This window comes from Trichoplusia ni, chromosome 9 (genome assembly GCF_003590095.1).
Source record: "Trichoplusia ni isolate ovarian cell line Hi5 chromosome 9, tn1, whole genome shotgun sequence".
Taxonomy (NCBI): Eukaryota; Metazoa; Arthropoda; class Insecta; order Lepidoptera; family Noctuidae; genus Trichoplusia; species Trichoplusia ni.
This window is the reverse complement of record NC_039486.1, coordinates 7,804,941-7,825,502: the sequence shown is the minus strand read 5'-3', so window position 1 is coordinate 7,825,502 and position 20,562 is coordinate 7,804,941. Positions and strand designations below refer to the sequence as shown.

Sequence of the window (20,562 nt, the reverse complement as noted above, 5' to 3'; positions counted from 1 at the left end):
CTAATTTAGTCAAAACAATACCTGGTTAATTGACTGCTTAATTATTTAAAACTAAAATAATTATGCTATATTTATTTCACGGCATACCAACTATGCCTTGCGACTTCACCCGTGTAAATAAAATCCGTTCACAAGAAATATGGCAAACCTGTTTTAATAATTTTTGCTCTGTATACCTATTACTTTTTTCACAACATTGTCTTGTGCAGTCTTGCGCGATTTCTAAAGGATTGGAAATCCAAAGAAAGCCAGTCCATTTTTTTAAAAAACCTTATGTCACACTACGCGTTTCTACTAGTACATTTATTGAAGACTACTTTACGCTATGCAATATCATGATGTGGCTGTCTGGTCACACTAAATTATTATCTTGTTTCTTTTTAAATCATTTTGTTATGCAATACCTAACCATGAAGTGTGAGCACGAGACCAGCCACCCATGACCATTCTATTATTGTGGAAGCACAGTGAGGACAGCTAAATTAATAAGACGCATTGTAAGTTCCTTACACTTCTAAATTATAGGCACCAAAGAACAAAAGATGTATAAATATTTTCACTCCCAAAACAATTGAAAATCGATGCCCAAATATTTAGAGGAGTCGTTTTACAAATTCCTAAAATTTGTTTCTAGCCTTTAGGAAAACGAACCTGCAGTATTATTTATCTACTTTCGCGATAACTAATATCACAAGTTGTTTTACTGAGCAACTTCATTTTAAATACGGTCTCTACTTTTTAAACTTTTAAATGCGCATGTCATGTGCATTTTTATTCGAACTTTGTGATAGAGTTACTAAATGAAGTAAGTATTTCACAATTATGTATCATGGTTCACATTACGCTGAACAAAATATCTGCACAGCTTGAATAAAGTGAAATATTACACATATGATATTCATATGTGATCCAAATTCAGTGAAATGTACGAGAACGGGCCCCGATTCTGCTATTTACAATGGCAATTGTATTTTTGAAACTATTCCTACCCTTTATGGTATCTTGCCAACAATAGTTGGAAATTGATTTTATTGACCGTGAGTGGTCCGCCCCGTACTGAATTTCCAATTATATTGTTTTCAAAATGTATGAAGTAATACGAAAAGTGCCAATTTAATCCAATTTCCATTAATTCTTCCGCCAGTTAATAGCAAAATCGGGGTCCGGGTGGATAAAAGGCAGTCAAAGTGAATCAAATGAAAGTTACAGTTATAATAAAATGTTTAATTAAACTGTAGGTGTAGTCAGTAATTAACAGAGGCGCTGTGATAGGTCAAGCAAATGTATAATGATTTAAGCGACCGTTGTGCCGTGTCACTGTGTTGTGTTCATCGATTACGGCTGCTTGTGTTTTAGTGAGTTCATTTTTATTTTCTTTTTAGACTTCAAAAATAAGTGGCTAAATTAACAAAAAATTAGGTACCGTTATATTGAACGTGTTGCATTTTTTTTCGTATGAATTTTTTTATTGTTATTTATTCTGGAATATTTTGTATTTTGTGAATATTCAATTGTTTTTTATATCGCAAAAAAAGCCCACTCGACTGCTTTTTCTTGAATATTCGCTACCTGGAATTCTGACAGAGAATAAAATTGTGTTATGATAAGAATTATTATCAAGGTATGACACAATATTTTTATTTTAACTCCATATTGAAAGTTTCCCAAAACTGGTAAAACAGGTAACAGATAAGTAAAAAGTTAATAGTAAAATGTAACAAAAATCAACGTTTATTGATGTTTTTGTTTAGCACATGATGAAATATCGTTCCAATTTAAATCCAGTGCAAATCTTAATAGATCATTAAAATTGGCCTAGTAGGTTATAGAATGTAACATAATATATTTAGTATTATTTAGGCAATGCAAATATAAAATTTTATATTATGGTGTTTTACAATTAACCCAACATAAAATAATAATATTAATAATTAATTAACATGGTAGTAGATTAAATTGTAGTAACAGTTAGACGCATAGAACGGTTATTACTTTACGTGTCAAAAACAAGTTTACTAAGGCGTAAATAATCCTTCAAAATATATTTATTTAGATTAGGAGAGGCCAAAGGCAATTTTCTTATCTTTTGTATTCATCGTTTTTTTTTTCATTCATTTCATTTAGATGGAAATTTGGTAGATACACATACACCTACATAAGCAATTTATCTCGTCTCCAAAAGAATCATATTCAAATCGCCTCTTTTCCTACCACATTCTTTTTCTTTCCTTTTCCTAATTAGGCACCATCATCTACTGGCAAAGAGTCTGTCTTCTATAATTACATTAAAAAATAATGTATGTAATATTTAGTGTTCAAAACTTTATTAATAGGCTAATCAATACACGCGCTCTACTTGCTTGAATATTTAATTTAAATGCAAATAGCACCGCGGAACCAAAGTCCGAGTACCTAACAGGAGTATTAATAGTAAGTTAGAGTAATAATGATAAAAAGTATTTAAGCCATATGTAATAACAATACCTACTTAGGGAAGTGGAAGGCTAAGTGTCCCCTTGTTCCTGCATGCGACTTGATAATGACACAGACATTGTGACAGCTAAGAGGTTATTGACATTTGTTATGCCTAATGTGCCATATTAATTAAAATTTAAGTGTTTTAGCCTAGCGATGAAGTTCATTTTAAAATGAATAAATAAATAAATGGCCCCTTCTTGTATCTGAATTTTCCGTCAATGCTTCCTTCAACCAATATGCGCTAAATAATTAAATTATTTCCATTTGACCTACTGACTTTATTCCGAGCTATTTCAATAAAGGGAATATTTCAATACAAAAATATGCAAAAGTAACTTAACTCCGTTCGTTGTTCTTGTTGTTAGTTCTTAGTTTAAATGAATATAAAGTTCGTTGACCTCGTAGTGTCACATAAAGGGGTGTTTACTTGTCTTTTTTTCAATGACTTTTAGTTCTTTCATTTCATAAGTCATATGAAGATTTCATAGTCATTAAATATTGTAAGATGCAATAAAATCATTAAGGCACTTTGAATATCGTGTTTTGTAACAAAAAATACATAGGTTAACCTTAAATAAGAGAAAACCATTTTGAAAACATTAGAAAGGATAAGTTAATTATTCTTTTTCATACTTTCGACTTTTTACATTAATTGAAACCTATATCAAACCTGTTCCTTAAATACATTTTATGTTTCTAAATCCATGCAAATTTTAATCCATTAAAAAGGTAATAAAAATACTCCAGTAAATGAATCGTTTAAATTTAAAATGATGTATTTCGAAAAGTTCATCGTTTATTTGCATACAATGTGTTTTTAACCTATTTACAATGGCATTGCTTTGACAAGTAAAAAGGAACAAAGAATTCCGAACTTGATCGTTCAATTTCCATGTGATAAATACCTTTGAACCCCTTTTAATGAATAAACTATTTGAAATTAAGCCGATATTCAAGCGCTCTTACAAAATAAATAACACAATTTGCTTGCTATCAAGTAAATCTCAAGGTTCTTAATATATCTTCATAATTATCGTGCTCCAATTCTCACATTAATTTTCAGGTTACTAAAATCCGACAATCTCATAAAATCTAAATATAACTTTTTGTGCAATTATGTTCCTAGACCAAAATTGTATGTCTATGAGAAAAAACGTTAAGATTGCCACATGGCATTGGAGATTATTTTTAATGAATACTTATTTTTTGTTATTATTATAAGCCCATTTTGACTCACTGCTGGACAAAGGCTTCCATCGTCCCTTTCTTGGGCAAGTGTTTTCTAGTCTAGAATTTTGTTTTGTATATCTGTTACGGTCCCACAGCTGAGCAAAGGACTCCTTACGATTTTTACACTATGTCTGGTTTATTGCTCTCCTGCCCATTCTTAGTGGAATACATCCAGATTGTCACACCATCTCATTCGGGGTCATTCTCGTCGCTGTTTGGTTTTCCCTGGAATCCATAGGGACAGAGCTATCGGGCAAGCGACAAACGTAGCCGGCCCATACCCATTTTAAGCAGGGAGATTTCAGAACAAAGTAAACGAAAAAAAATTAAGTTAATGATAACTGCAACTTAACAACCTTGCTAAGTGTGACTTATGTGAAAAATCAGTCTAATGCTATCATTTGTGTGTTTATATCTACAAACAAAATCCAGCTTAGGAATAGCTAGGTACATGCAGGATTTATAAAAAAAATACAAATTGGAAACTAGTTCATAGTCATCAGTCAAACCTACTTCAAGGACTACGTAGTGGTACGAAACAATTCTCTTTCTTCTTTCTTGTGAATTCAAACTTTTGAACATCGCCATCACTCAATTAGCAAGAGTTCAAAATAATGGATTTGCACAATTTACTATTTAGGGGAGGTCACATGTAGATAGTTTAGCTTTGGGGGGGAGCCCGTAGATACATATGGATTCCTACATTTACTTAAATTTTGATCCTAAATCTTTCAGACTGTACAAAGATGGTGGATGGATCTGACGGCTCCGCGCCGGAGCAGCCGCAGCTCAGCAGGAGTCGGGAAGCTAACTGGCCCGCAGTACTGATCTTCATACACATACATCTGCTGGCCCTATACGGAACATGGCTGCTGTTCACCGAGATCAAACTCCTCACCTTCATATTCTGTAAGTGACTTGACCTTTGTGATAACGAAATGTACAATGTAATTTAACCTTTATTCGATCATAATTCGTCAATTCTTTTGGTAGCTAGTAAATATAGCAGCAAATTCGTAAGCCTTGATAAGATATTTTCACCCCGGAAGTGTCCCATTTCCAGTTAAGCAAAACAAAAACGAAACAGGTTTTGTCAATAAACATTTTTTATTTGGACATCGCACGAGCGACGGATGATACAAACGAAATTGGTACAGTAGACTTTACGAAAATAAACGCGCGTAATAGTGACCCTCACATCAATTTGGAAGATTAGGTTATGAGCAGAATGCGCGCAACAAACGCACCTCAGTATAAAGATTGCATGTAGACAATGGAGGTACATAGATATACAACAGTCATCAAAACTAATGACATAGTAAGTACCTTCCGTACTTGCATCGACGTGATTCACTCAATACTTTATATAGATAGATTTGTTTACATTCTCTGAAACATCTACGTATTTACTACATTTAATTTAAATTAAGAAGACATTCTGGGGCTTAGTTAATAAGAAAAAATAATAATTTGTCGGAAACTTGAACAGCAGATGGTAAGGATTATTAAAAGTATTATTCTCAAAACTAACATTAAGACCAAACATGACCACTTACTTATGTAGATTGAAGTATTTAATAAAATGCCGTTACCCCGATTAACCAAAAACATCTTAATTGTATATTTTTAACATAAGAAAAAACAAATGAAACGGTACTACTGAATTAGGTAAATTTGAATGCTTTCTGTGTTTTTATTTTAGGCAATCATTACTTTTTGGAGATTTTTTTAAACCACTCTGAATGATTTGACTTACTAATATCGTGAACCATCATTATCGGCTTCGTTTGCAATTTAATATGGTCAATTAAAATTAAGACCGATCTTGTGACTATATCTAGTACCTACCTCAAAGCATTCATTAACTTAATGACCCGACCTAATGGATTGTAATTTCTGAGATACTACTGATTCTAACTAGCAATTTCAATTAGTGTCACAAGGCTTACCCACACCTTAGTTAAGTCTTGGGGAACAACGTAATGCTCTAATAGAGACAAGCGTGATGCTACACTGTAATATTCCCTAAAGTTTGTGATCACTTGTTGAACTTATCTAACTTTTAGTAGCGGTACTCCAATATTCAAACAAATTTCATCGCTATGATGATTTTACTCTTTCATTTTATGTTTTTATTTCAGTTTTGGTACTCGTTATGGTAGCAATGCTTGGCATGACAACAGGAGCCCATCGACTCTGGGCGCACAGATCCTACAAAGCTAGCACAGGATTGCGCATCACACTTATGCTTTTCCAGACGTTGGCTGGAGTAGTGAGTATCTTATTTTAAGGCTATAGAAAAAAAAACTTAAAGGAAAATCTGGATCAATTATCTCAGGTTTTGGCATCTGGCTACTGGTTATTGTGTGGCCCATTGAATGTAGGGTGGCTGTCAGTCCAGCTATCAGGAAAATAATCAGAAGTAACACAGCACATCCTTTTTGCAGGGCTCTATTTACGACTGGGTACAGTACCACAGGCTGCATCACGCACACTTCGCCACCGAGGACGATCCCTATGATTACAACAAAGGCTTTGTGTACGCACACTTCTTGACTCGTCTAAGGAAACTGAGCCCACACCAGGAAAAGTTAAAAGCCGCCATTGACATGTCAGATCTTGAAAGTGATTCCGTTGTCATGTTCCAAAAGAAGTAAGTAGGAAAAACGTTTTAAGAGAAGTGAAGGAAACTAGATTATAAAACCCGTTTATGGTTTTTCCAGTTTAATATGTTTTTTCAGTGGCATTTATTGGTGTTTAGTTTTGCTTTGCTTGGGTTCGAGCCCAGTTTATTTTTGATTGTGAATTGTTTTTTTGAAAATCAGATATTATTAACCGACTTTTCTTACTGACTGATGAAGTCTATAGCTATAGTAGAAACTTGCCCAAAACAGTTTGTTTTTTCATGGAATGGTGCTTACTATGTCACATTTATTTCAGACTATACTGGGTGTTGTACGCAGTTTTGTTCCTCCTGCTGCCTCTGAACGCCCCTCTCGAATACTGGGGTGACTCTATTCTCAGCGCTACATTCGTCATTGGTTTCCTGCGTTATTTCGTTGTGCTCCACGCATCATGGTTGATTGACAGCGCTATCTGCGTCTGGGGTCTTAAACCTGGCGAAAAGTGAGTATGGAAAAAAAATGTTTTGATATTTACATTGTAATGGCAAATACCTACCGATAAGATCGATCTTAGCTCTTGTTTTTCTTTGTCATATACTAAAATTATAGGATGTGTAATGAAGAATATCCTACACTATTCTACCTAGGTGTGGGATACTATGATGAATGATTATGATGATATATTAATTATTTTAGATGCGAAAACGAAAGTGCAATAGTTAAACATCCAGGGTCATGTTTTGTCTTGGGGCAACTAATGGTTTCATCCTGGTTAGGTATGGAACCTACGCCCCCTGGCTAGAGTCACCAATCCCACGCAAACCCGAAGAAAAAATATATTTCATATAATGTAAAACCGACGGGCGGTACATTTTATAAAAAACTTTCCTGTTTATAAAATGAAACCAGAAAAATCCGTAGGATGTGGAAAACCTCAAAGTCTTTTTAGAGATTTATTTACTGAAAAACCTAAATATTGGAATTTTAATCAAGATTTTTCGATTGAAAGCTACACCTGTAAATGTTTTTAAAAAAAGTAGGTACATTAAAGATAGTAGACTTGAAGAGTAGGTACCAGCCAAGCTGAACCTAGAATTTGGATCGAAATAGGAAGAGCTTTGTTCCTTCCTTGTCAGTTTGAACAAATATTCAACTTTCTTTGCATAAAGAGTTCTTGTCCTTGGTAAAGACTACATCTACGCTGCAGAATATACATTATACATAAATCGTTTAGCTTGCGAATGCAACTCGTCGGCGATATCGCATGACCTTCAGTGTAAAATTACATGACTAGGTTAGGTATATTACCTATACAGCAACAACAACATCTTCCATTTTCTTCTATCAACGCCAGCCTTTTGATTTCCTAATTATCTTTCTTCACTTGTCCGTTCCTTTGTCTGACCAAAATATTTTTGTCGTCTTCCACCCTTGATAGTTGGGTCAAATGGCAAAACATTTTTTTCCCTTCTATTGTTTACGTTTAGGTACGTACTTACTTACCTAGGTACATATATATTTTTTTACTGCGGGGTAGTAGGTATTTCCGAAAGGGTTACCGTGGCCCCGGTACACAAAGAGCATAGGAAGGAGCAAGGGTGGGTTTTAGTCACTAGAAGTCTAAGCTCCCTTCCGCTGAACAAAAAGTGGAAAGAGTCGTTTGATGATTTTAAATCCGAAAAAAAGGGGATAATTTGTTAGGAAAACTCTCTATCACACTTTGATTGTTTGGTTTTCAGATTTTACTAAATTGACGTTCCTTTGTACAGATCTCCCCCGGATACGAATGCTGTGTTCATAATAACGAAGTCGTTCTGGCCCCACTACCATTACCTAGTCCCGTATGACTACAAATCAGGAGAATATGGAACATACGGTAAGTTTGCATTGCAATTGAATTAAATATTTGGAGAGTCTTCAGTCAAGCTATAAGAGACTTTATCTAAAAAACGAAAGGTCCTTTTTACAAGCTTTTATAAATCTAGTTTCACCGGTCTCGTTGGCTGTCTGTCAGTCGGTGTGTAATCAAATCTTGCAAATTGAATTTGATCCACTTCCCGATTCCAATTTAGCTGAAATTTTGACAGCATATGTTATTGCGTGTCTGCGTAATTATGAAATATGACATGACATAGAGCTGATCTGATGCTGGTGTTGGAAGGTGGCCATGAGAGCTCCACTAAAAACACCAAGGAGGTTAGATTCGTTTTAATTTCGAGTACTTTGAGTGCAATGAAAATGAAGCAATCTAAAGCCTTTATTACACTTATTCTTATTAAATAAGTTGAAGATGGGTGAAGATGTTTTTAGTAAACTTAATTTATCCGTTTTGAAAATCAGACCTTGTCTAACAACTTTTATTGCTAACCGTACTTATCTCGAAACGAAAAGAACGAAAGGCTGTTTCGATTGATGCGGAGTGGTGGTTGATTGGTCAAATCTATTTATTGTCCGCTCCTTTTAACTCCGCTCGCTTATGCTTCAGTGAAATTATGGTACACGCAGTTTTATCATCAAATTCAAATTTTAAAATGTGTATTTTTTTATTTTTCGCATTTTGGCAGATATTTTGTGCAAGTAATAATGTTACTATATTCTTTCGTACAATTTAAAAGACCTGACTGTTATTTTCTCGGCAGTCAGATTTTTTTGGTTATTCTTCAAAAAGTAAAAAGGGTTATCTTATATATTTTTTAAATATACAAAGGTTTCCTACCTTAATGGTTTAGGCCTCAACGGATTTTATTTCAATAACTATAGATAATTAAATACATTGAGTATACTATATAACATCGTCGGCGAAGTCCGAAGTAATTTAATTTTAATTACCTACAGTTTATATGCCTGGAGATAAAAACATTTCTGCATGAAAGGAATATCGAATCAAAACATGTCTGATATCTGTATAAATACTCTGTAGTTATTGTACTCATTAGTGCAGTCTGGATGGCAAAAACTGTAAAACATAAATCTTATTTCCATCAATGTTTTTTTTTTCAGATTCTGGTTGCTCAACCGCGTTCATCCGTGTCTGGGCGGCATTAGGTTTAGCCACGGATCTACGTACAGTAGAAACCGGTACAGTGCAAAAGGCACTGGCTGACTCCGCTAAAACCAAAAAGAACTTAAAGACTTGCATCGACTCCGCGGTCACACACCAACAACTGCCAGAAGAACATTATCTCAAAAGAGGATAAAGTTATAGTTTTAGTATTACACTTTATTGTATGATATTGAAATAAATGTATTTTTAGTAACGCTTGTTTTATTCACACACTAAAAACTCAAAACCGACAGCCACTATTGAATTAACGTGTTCCTAATTAACAACTAAGTAACGCCATCTATGGGCAATCTACGTTAGTTATTTAATACGTGCGAGTGGCTCTACATAGATGTCGTTAGGGCCTCTTTTAATGAGTTACTACTTTAACCAGACGGTTATAACATGAAGCAACAAATAGCTTCAACTCCTTTCGATTTTTCCAGCAGTATTCACCCAAACCTGAAAGGGAAACGTAAGGTTAATCATATATTTTTCTTTAATTTCATTTTTTGACAATAATTATACAAATATTTATTGATAATGCGTGACTCGAACCTGCGCAGTCGCATAGTGATCAGACAGATAAGCTATTAATAGCGAAAATCTTATATGATATTTTTACCTGCCTTATTTCAGTCAAATTCATGATACTAGAAAGTTAAAGAACATTACGTAATCGCATCTCTGGAATGGAAACTTTCCTAGATAAAATATTCAGTAAACTTTATTCATTTAAACATTGTTGCAAAACGTTTATGCAGGACTGTCACCTGAATCATTTATATCCAATGTCGATAAAGGAAAATGGGACTTAATAGAGCAATAACTTTAAATCGATTAAATATTGGGAATCTTGTTCTCAACCCTGACCTGCCTCCATCTGATTGTAATGGACACAATGCATGTCTTCAGACACTTCCAAAATATGTCGATGACCTTGCGTTACCTCACTTCTACCTTATTATTGATAACTGCGATGACGTCACGCAGCAGATGGTCAGGGCGACTCACCTCACTGCCCTTATAATTACAATGGCATTGACATTAAGGTTGAGATCGAAAGAAATGGCAGTCAAAGGTTGAACGAAAAAATTATATGATAATAAATAAATACTTTCGTTTTAATGTTTATTTATACTGCCGAAGTTATTACCGCAGTTGCTGTTTTACTATTCATAAATTTTAACCAGTCATTTCGTACTCATATGCTGGCATACCTAAATACGTATAGCGTAAACCTGTTCGAATTAAGAACTTTTTAATAAAATTCCGATGCAGTTCTTCAAACTTACCTAATGACAGAGAGGTTATAAACCCAAGTACAAGTAATATGAGAGCAGATCGCACGTCGGTGGCTCTGGCGGAGGCAAAGCCGGGGGGCGGCGCGCACTGCGGCATGTCGGGAACCAGGGCCGCCTCCAGGCGAGCGAGGGCGCCTCCACTACGCAGCTGAAGCAAACTGGAGACAGGGAAATATAACTAGACTATCATACTACAATAATGTTCTGACAGATTTCACCACAGCGCCTAGTGACGCAAGGCTTCAGCATGCTGGGCATTTTATAGTGCACAAGCATCGAAACATGAAAACAGTGTGTATGCAAATCGTGCAAATCGTTTCATGCTTCAGTTCTTCATCATTCATTGGTATCAATACCAAAATGTTCCGAACGCTACTTTCCATAAGGAAATCGTATTTTTTTCTGACATGGCTTTTATTTTTGGATATAAAATGTTCCTAATGGATACACAGAAATGTTCTCCTTTGTGCGTAAGCCAATAATTATTTTTTGCGAATTGACTTGGATGCGTTCATTGAAGCATGTTATTCACTTGTAAAAAGCTTTACTAAAGTTATTACCCAATTCGTTTAAACACGTTGTTTACTAAGAAACTTCCAAGGTAATGAGACTTACTCGAGTCATATATAAACAGTCAACGAATTGAGAATTAGGAATCATAATTAGGAATACATCAGTTAATTTTAATTTTTACTTATAGAAAAACTTTCAGCTGTGTGTGCTTCAATTTTAAGCAGTGTTAGTCTTAAGTTAATATATAGAAAGCATTGAGAAGAGAAGCAATGGTGTGTTTAAGCAAGTCAAATTCCTTTGGACTTCGGCTGAAACTCAAACACCAGCTGGTCGATGCAGTTTCTTACAAAGTATTAAGCGTTTATACAACTTGTTTGAACTCTTATATCGCTGTGTATGTATAATGAGCGATCAAATAAATGTATTAGGTATCATTAAAAAGTATGCAAACTCAATCATCAGTCCGAAACACCGGTAGTTTGCAATTTACCAATAGTTTCGGATACCACATCTACATGTAATAAATTAATAACGAAACTAATAGATCCCCATTTTAGACCGCAACTTCGTAGGGGTCGGCTTCTGAACACGATTAATATTTCGAATTCGAATTCATATACGGATACTGATTCAATAGTCCTGACCACAAACAATTTTGTGTGTTTAGGGTGTAAAAGATAGGTATAGCATTTTAGCTATAGCTTTACACACTAGTAAAACCACTTTCTTCACGTTGCCATGTGAATGGATAGAAGTTTGACCCTATTACACAAGATTCATCCTGCCTGCAGTATCATTCAAAATCCGAATCTCATTGTATGCATTATGTACTACAATGATATACTAAACTTAGAAAGTTAAATCCGTATTCAATGTTGCATGACTTCAAAATTTGTGACAAGCACGACAGCTCATTGCTAAACGTAAGTATCAAACAGACATACATGTATACTTATATGTAGATCATACACTTATAAAGGTGTATAGATTGTGTCATAAGTCACAGTTGCAGATTATTAGGCTTACACCGCTCAAGTCACGTAACCAATTATATCGAATAATATAATAATAAATGTTGTAAAGTATTATAGTTAGGTAAAATTGAGTCCAATTACGAGTTGTTCGTTAGTTTCGTTTTGAATGTGTGTTTATAGTAAAAATAGTAACAACGAGATACAAACAGTTTAATAGATATATAAAATTTGTAATTTTCTTTATGGTGGCAGTAATTGAATCAAGGGTCGTAGACGGCAGGGATATCCGACGGGGATCTCGTGCGGGTGTGGTCCCAGTAGTAAGCAGAGAGGCTGACGCACTTAACACGTCGGCTTCCATAACCGTCGGCCAAGAGGGTGTTGATGGCTTCTTTTTGGTGTAGGTACTATCACGTACTCAGCTGTCAGTGCATAATGAATTGCCATGCTTTGCCGTATACCGATCAAATATAATAATAAATAATAAATGCGGACAACATCACATACATTGTTCTGAACCCAAAGTAAGTTGCTAAAGCACTTGTGTTATGGAATTCAGATACAATGAAGGTACCACAAACACCCAGACCCGAGACAATGTAGAAATGTGAATTTTTACATTGACCCGACCGGGGATCGAACCCGGGACCTCAGAGATAGCGACACCTTGAAACCGGTGCGTACGCCACTCGACCACGGAGGTCGTCAAATATGGGAGACGTAACCTAATAACATCCCCGGAAAAAACGAAAGGGCACTGCACAAATGTATAGCATGAGGTAGAGAAACATTTTAAGTATCATATTACTAATTGCTGAAATCACAAACCGAACTCATCAGTTTTGTTTTTTTTTACTCTGTGCAAAAACTAAAAAAGCAAAAAAAAGTATTTGATGTGCGTATATGTTACGTCCGGTCGGCAGAGCATAAACAGCCATTTTATTATGCTTATTGTTGGTTGTTTACCAAAATCCTTAAATATATTTGCATAAGTTAAAATAATTAAGTTAACTATACCTTAACGTAACGGTTGAAGAAGTACTACCAGGTATACGACATACGGTTACGGTCATAAAATTGGTGGGTGACAATTAGTTTGAGGGCACTCACAACCGATTTGTTTTTCTTTAAAGTGTGCGAAACGCTCACAAAAACAACGGGTGATCTATTCATATAGTAAAATGCAAGTAGGTATGTATTTGTTAGTTTAGTGTATAGTTTGATTAAAAAATATTTTTGTTATCCAACCGAGTTGTTTATCTTTAGCCTATTGTACTGAACCCTCTGCGTCGCGAGAGCAACTCGAGTAAATTTTTCCTTTTCATTAATCATATATTGTTTATAAACGTAAATACATTCATACTCACGACAGTAATGTGGGTCTGGCATATGGTGACTGCCGAGGTAGGGGAAATGCGAGGTGTGCACGAGTGGAGTGGACTGGCAGCTCCCTTACTGCACAGCGACCCCGAGCTTGGCTTAGAGATCTACACGATTAAAGCACGGTATTACCACATAACTTATGAGTTAGAGAAGAAAACAACCAGTTCTTCAAAATTACGCATTCTCATATTTTTTTACAGATTATGTATTATTAGGGACGAAAAATCATCGGAATCATTAAAAGGTACAAGCGCTTTTTTTCCTGTTAGAGCTCGTTGAAAGACTCATATTTTTTCATGAGTCATTTCATGTTTACGTGGTCCTTTCATAGTTTCAGTCTTCAAACCCTGGTAGTGGAAAGTTAAAAAGGAGTTCCTATTTACCTAAGAGTAGAACGTGCTACCCTTTGTCCGGCAAAAAAGGCGTAGTCCTGCCTTGCAGCTCGAGCCAGCCCCTCCTCCGCTGACGTCACCAAATTATCAGCGTCGGAATATCCTCGAATGTAGAATGCATTTAGCTGAACATCTTTTGTTGACTGTAATATGAAACTAACTGAACTTTGTCTGGAATCTACACTAATATTAAAAGGCTAAGAAATTTATTTGAATGCGCTAAAAAATAATTAATATGGTCCTATTTCTTTCAGTGTTAGATACCTAATTAATGGAGGAAGACTATAGAATTTACCATGACACTATGATTAATAGGAGCAGAGTGAACGAAACTCTTGAAATATTAATACGATTTACAGAAACCTAGCTTCTATCTTCTTACCCAAACGGACGCAGTCTAGTACAACAGGTAGTTTATTATAATTTTTCACAAGAATAAAAAACGTAAAAAGTAAGAGAAGTACGATCATGATATACGAGATGTTATTCTGTAGAAGGTATAAAACCGAAGTAGTTTAATTCTAAAGTAAAATAATATGACAAAGAAATGCTAATTTTCATGTATAATAATAATATTAGTTAGATAGTCGGCTTAATGCGGAACTGTAATAAGCAAAAAACTGATAATTAAAACTAACAAGTATTTATTTTAAATGCTGGTAATTTTACGCTACGCTTTGCTGAATAACCGGAAAAAGGCTCAGAGCTTTGTTTCTGGAAAAATCATTATTACTGTGCCACAGCTTGACTGCTGTAAAAAATTCTCGAAGCCATTAATATATATTTTTTTAAGTTACAGCCTCACTGCGTGGTAAAGGAAGGCCCCTTTCGATTTTTCCACTCTGTCCGATATATTGGTCCTAAAATCCATTTTTGTGGTATGACTCGTCTTTTTTCATTTTATGTATTTGTGAACCCACTGGGTTATAGCTTTTGCCCATTGGGACAGTAGGGGTAAAACAATCTGAAGTTCTGCTTATAAATTAGTCCTATAAAACGAGTATGTCGTGAGCAAACTTGATGGGTGCCTTATTTTTGTAAACACTTTATGAAAACCCCATCTACCTCTAATCAACCATCTATCATACCACCTAAAATAATAAATTTCGTCATCATGGCGACCGTATCAATTAGGATAACTACGTCACTTGTTTTACCCTCGCGATGGAAACTTACTTACCTTCAACAAAATCAAATACTTCGATCAACAATTCATTCATTGTAATTCAAATCTCTCCTCAAAAGCAAACGAGATAACTTTTGTCAATAGTTGTATCAATTTGAATCCATGGCTGAGCTTTGTAATTTAAAATATCAAATACACATTTATAACGAAATAGATTTTCTGAGTATTGGTTTTGGGTGTCTCTGTTTTGTATATAAATACCGTGCTTACACACATTTTCCCTAGAATAGTCCCTAGACAATAGACATATCGAAAATTCTTAATGATGATGGAAAATGTTCAAGTTTATGAAATTGCAGATATCTCTTCGAAATGTTATTTTCAAACAATTGAACACACACTACAACTTTTGTAGAAATGTCATTAGCATTAAAATCAGTTTTGAATATTGATGAAAAGGTTAACATTACCATGAGGTACATTTGATCAGCGCCATTTCTTATGTATCCGATTTTAAAGTTGGGAGAGTGGAGAACTGCTGCAATGGTGTCAACACTGGCCACTCGGACTGATAGAACTGACGTGATGAAGGCAGCATATGCATTGTAAGTGACCACAGCGAAGAACAGGCAGACTATCAGCACCACACTCGCGGCAGGATTCGAAGGAGTCCACGTACCGCCTTGTAACAGAGTAAAATAGGTTTTTTTTTTAAATTCCACAACTTTCACACAACGCCATCTAGTCTCAAAGTAAGCAAAGCTTGCATTTTGAGTACTAGACAACTTATAAACATACTTAAATATTTCTAAATACATACATGATTTAGATAAATAACACCCAGACGCAAAACAAATTTATGATCGTGCTCATCACACCATCATTTATCCTAGGATCCACGACCTCCGGTATAGCAGTTAGGGTCACTAACCACAAGACCATCAGGCAAAATACATTGAATACTAAAGAGAGACTAGCATTATACGTAAGAGCTCGGATAGTTGAATGGTTGAGGTCATCTAGCCAAACCAAGTGGCGTGTCGCTCGATCTCCGCATGGGAAAAGAGTGTATTAGATCCTCAAATGCTTATCCTGAGTCTGGGTGTATTTGTGCATGTGCTTTGAATGTTAGGATAACGTTAGGATTACATTCATCATTGTGCGAGACTTAATAGAGCTAAGTAACTGCATTTATCTGTTCTGAAATAGCAACATTTAAATGGGAACAATTCAACATAATCTGTCAGGCATACGAGTACTTTTACTGTTTTACATAACTATCGAAATACAATTTGTAGTTAAAATTGACTAGCATTGAAGTACGTCATTTTATACTTCGCTTATCAAAGGACCGACAGAAAATCGAATTCCGCCCTGAAGATACGCTTTGTCGACAAACACATGACGGCATATCCTAATCATGTATTACAGGAATCCAATGTAGTTTCATATAACCAGATAAACAAGCAAATATGTATCAAACTTGTTAATTATTTCGTAAGAATTTAGGTTATTGACAACTCCTTAACTTTCGTCTTCAGAAAACAAAAGCACGTTAGCGCTATGCTAATCTATGATGGTAAAGGCAGCGTTGAACTTACTATGAAAAAATATTTACTTATGAAGTGGAAAATCACTAAATTAAAATGTCGTCTTTAGCTTTTCTATTAATTCCAGGCATTCAATTAACACTTGCGTATTACGTCATTTGTACTTTACACCAAGTCATGAATCTAAAGCATTAGGTATTTTAATTAATGTAAGGTTCTGTTTATGATCACGAAACACAAAATAAATAAGTTATTTATGTACATAAATAATTTTCTTGACAAAACTGTATCACATGGAGCCTAAAGAACTTAAATCTAGCTAAGTTTTGTGCAGATCGAATTTTGCCACATAAAACGTGATTAAACAAACATGCGTAATTTAGTGTAGTATACTGACATTTTTGACAAGCGCTGAGCAGAACAAATACAAGAAGAAACAAAATTATAATGAAAATTAAAGTACTTATACCACATTTTAAAGACAATCAATTTTCATTCAAAAAATAAGTTGCACCCTCTATTCTCTTTTTGTTTTCTGAGCATGAAGATAAGTAGGTACTCGTTGAACATAATTTGTGATGAGTTTGTAATTTATCGGAAATAGGTTTTCAGTAAATACTAATTTATTGACAAACTTAATTATGAACAGTTGGACGTAAACTAGCACTTACTGAATTATCAATAAACCAGAATTGTCTTGCTATGAGTTATAACATCACACTGTTTTGCAAAACATCTATCTTGAACACAAACCCTGCATTTAAATAAATACTTTTATGCCTAATATAAATAACAGTAGGTGAATCATACCGTCGCAATCTGATTTTGTTAGTGCTACGGAATAGTAGTTTCTCAGTGGAGTAACGAAACGCTAATAGCCGAGCAGGTAAGTGAAAAAAAAATAGTTTTAATATTAAGTAGGTACATATTATTAAATGATTTTTTTTTTCAAAAATAAAGTTGCGTATTATAACGTCTAACGTTGGATATTTTTGAGCGTAATGCAACTTAAATATAAATGAGAAGCAATAGTCGATATCTACATATATCGAAAGTGATCAGAAAGACCATAGTTGGTACCCAAGCCCTTTAACAAATCTGAAAAGTACACTAGCGTCTACTCAATAATTGAATTAGAATGAATAAATGACAAAATATAGAAGTATGCTATCCTTATCCTTCTCTATAACCAAGACATTAGAAATACACGTTATTATGATCCTTCAGCAGGATACTCCTGCTACATATCTTTTATTATTAGTACCTGCTAGGAGGTCTTTGGTTTTTAGTTTTTTAAGCGCCTATGTCTGATCCCACCTCTTCGAAACAAAAGCTTTCGTTTTTTAAACCTCTCTGTACCTATCATTCGATTTTTCTGATGCGTCCCGCGTTTGCAAAAAAAACACCTCACTGCCGTTTGCAATTAATATTGTTATTTTTTTATCAAATAAGTTCGCACCTTGTTGACATAGAATCCCTGTAGACCATATCAGTGCCTCAGTACAGCCCATGCGTCTTTCCCTACTGCGTACAGTCGTGGTCATTCTGCTGATGACGAAGACGGAGATCGCGGCGAGGAGTGCGACTGCCATGACGCAGGCTACGAGCCGAGCGCTGAACGGAGCCAGGAATATGTCACGGACCGTTGACGTCTCTTGCTGTCGAATATATATGTTGCACCTAAAACACAAAGAAGTTTTATACATACAAGTGACAGTTGATAGAAAGCCATTATTATCTTAATTTTTTGAAAACCGCCAATGTATGATCCTCATCATCGGCCTAGCCTTTTTCCAACTATGTTGGGGTCGGCTTCCGGTGTAACCGGATTCAGCTAAAAAGGTCTGATACGTGTAGAAAAGAAATGTCATTTCCATACAGCAAGGGCAAACTTGCTACAGGCTGAAGTGTCTTAAATATGTAAAATAATGTTGTACAGTAGTATTCTGGTGTTAAAACTATTTATTTTCTATGATATTAAAATCGGATATTGTTCAGGTTTAGAATATATCGAACAAGCCTTTTTTATCCTCATATTAATAGTATACAATAGTACTGCATCTGTGTATGAAACGGAAACTCTTAAACGGCTGGATCGATTTAAATTAGTTTCTAGTATATGTTTGCTTAGCTTCCAAACTTATATAATCCGCCATATTCAACTTACATTGTTTCTGCTATTGGGAAAATAAAATCCATGTCTTGTCGGCGCGTCGCGTGAACTGTAACGGGTTCGAGTGCGAAATCTACAGAGTCATCCATCAGGGCGCCAAGTAAGCCGGTCCAAGTACCCTCATACGTGCGGAAACCCAGCTTACTGTAGTAACGGATCACGGAACTGATAACAAACACATTTATTTGGTTTAAAAAGTCTTTATTTGACCTGCGAGGATTGGAAGTAAGGAAAAAAGAGATCGCGCAGTATTTTTAAATGTGGTTCCAAAACATTCTAATGTGGAAAGTGTTCCACTTTTATAACGTTGCCTTTACGTAATAAATTGATTTAAATTAATATTGACTAAATCTGATAATGTAAATCTGTTTAACCTGTCAGACAGATATCCAAAAAATAATGAAACCGTGTTTTTCTGTTTGTTACATCATTCAAAATTAGGGAAGATTTAATAATAAATAAAACCTTTAAGATTTGTACTGGTAAGTGACGTCTCACGAGATTTTTAATCTCAGTACCCCTACATTATCGGTTTTTGGTGAAGACCCTCACTATAATACTCATTGACATTTACGTAGTATTCAGTCGCACTGTCAAGAAATGTAGTATATCGTCCAACATTGGTTCTGCGGTCGGTCCCTCGTCGTCTAGCGAAGGGCTTCCATTCTCCGTTGAATTGCATCTGCCCGCAACAAGTTGTTCTCCCAAGAAATTGCGGGATTCTACCGGGAATGGTACCTCGACCGCCGACATTGACTGAACGTTATTCCAGTTACCTGTAATGTAAAATCACTATCACTATCACTACATTCTATAAAACGAAATCGCTCAAGCTGTCTGTCTATCCCTATATATTTAAAAGATTTTGATGTGTGTTGTTTTGTAGGTAGAGTTATTCAAGTTGAAGGTTTTTTAACATACTAACATCCGTGGTTTCTTAGGTTTACGCGAATGTTAGACATTGAAATGAAACGACTTTTACGGATTTTATCGCGGTTTAATTTTTGGTTTTAGTTCCCGACGTTTCGACACCTTTGCAGGTATCATGGTCACGGGCAGACTGAGATGGTGTTCGTCTTGACAGAAGATGTTGCTCGTTCTACCTTCATATTTTTAATTAATTATTTATGGTCCTCATAGGACCATAAATAATTAATTAGTAAATAAAAAATTAAGGTGTCGAAACGTCGGGAACTAAAACCAAAAATTAAACCGCGATAAAATCCGTAAAAGTCGTTTCATTTCAATACTAACATCCATCAACTAGTAGCGAAACATTAATAATTTTAGAGGTTTCTTATTTAACGATATTTTTTTGCGCTTTCCGTGCAAACGCTATAGATCAAAATAATGTACTTACTACAATATTATCACACCTTAGCAAGGTCTACAAAAAACTCCATAACAGCACGTATAAGTTTGGCACAGATAAACCATTTTCATGCTTATAAGTTTTGTTTTAAAAGAATGCTGATTTGAAAAGCTTTTTATTAAAATTATATTTATCTTTGTTCAAATAAATAGGTAATTGTTGACAAATGTTCAATATTTTGCCGTTGTGCCTTAATAAGTCTTGTTGTTAGTTTTGGGAGTTCCTAAAGCTATTGGTTTTCAGGATTCCAGGTTTACCTTTTAGGTACGGTTCTATTTTTTTTGTACTTTAACTTATTTATTTTCTCAAAATGAGAATTCTTTCAAAACCTTTCAGCAATAACTAACATCTACGCGAGCAAAGCCGCTGACAAAAGCTAGGGTTATATAAAATGAAAGTT

General features: G+C 35.0%; 2 protein-coding genes across 2 annotated transcripts; one reads left to right on the top strand and one right to left on the bottom strand.

Moving 5' to 3' along the window:
* The first annotated feature begins 1,096 nt into the window (after positions 1-1,096).
* LOC113497380 ((11Z)-hexadec-11-enoyl-CoA conjugase) lies at positions 1,097-9,589 on the top strand. Its single transcript, XM_026876920.1, has 7 exons — positions 1,097-1,355; positions 4,444-4,617; positions 5,850-5,980; positions 6,156-6,361; positions 6,649-6,834; positions 8,102-8,208; positions 9,333-9,589. The coding sequence occupies exons 2-7, from the start codon at positions 4,455-4,457 to the stop codon at positions 9,527-9,529; spliced, it is 990 nt and encodes a 329-aa protein (XP_026732721.1). The 5' UTR covers positions 1,097-1,355; positions 4,444-4,454; the 3' UTR covers positions 9,530-9,589.
* Positions 9,590-13,774: 4,185 nt separating this feature from the next.
* LOC113497418 lies at positions 13,775-19,572 on the bottom strand. Its single transcript, XM_026876965.1, has 6 exons — positions 19,365-19,572; positions 18,785-18,955; positions 18,674-18,678; positions 18,150-18,355; positions 15,469-15,804; positions 13,775-14,084 (listed from the first exon to the last, which is right to left on the bottom strand). The coding sequence occupies exons 1-6, from the start codon at positions 19,541-19,543 to the stop codon at positions 13,929-13,931; spliced, it is 1,053 nt and encodes a 350-aa protein (XP_026732766.1). The 5' UTR covers positions 19,544-19,572; the 3' UTR covers positions 13,775-13,928.
* Between the last annotated feature and the right edge of the window lie 990 nt (positions 19,573-20,562).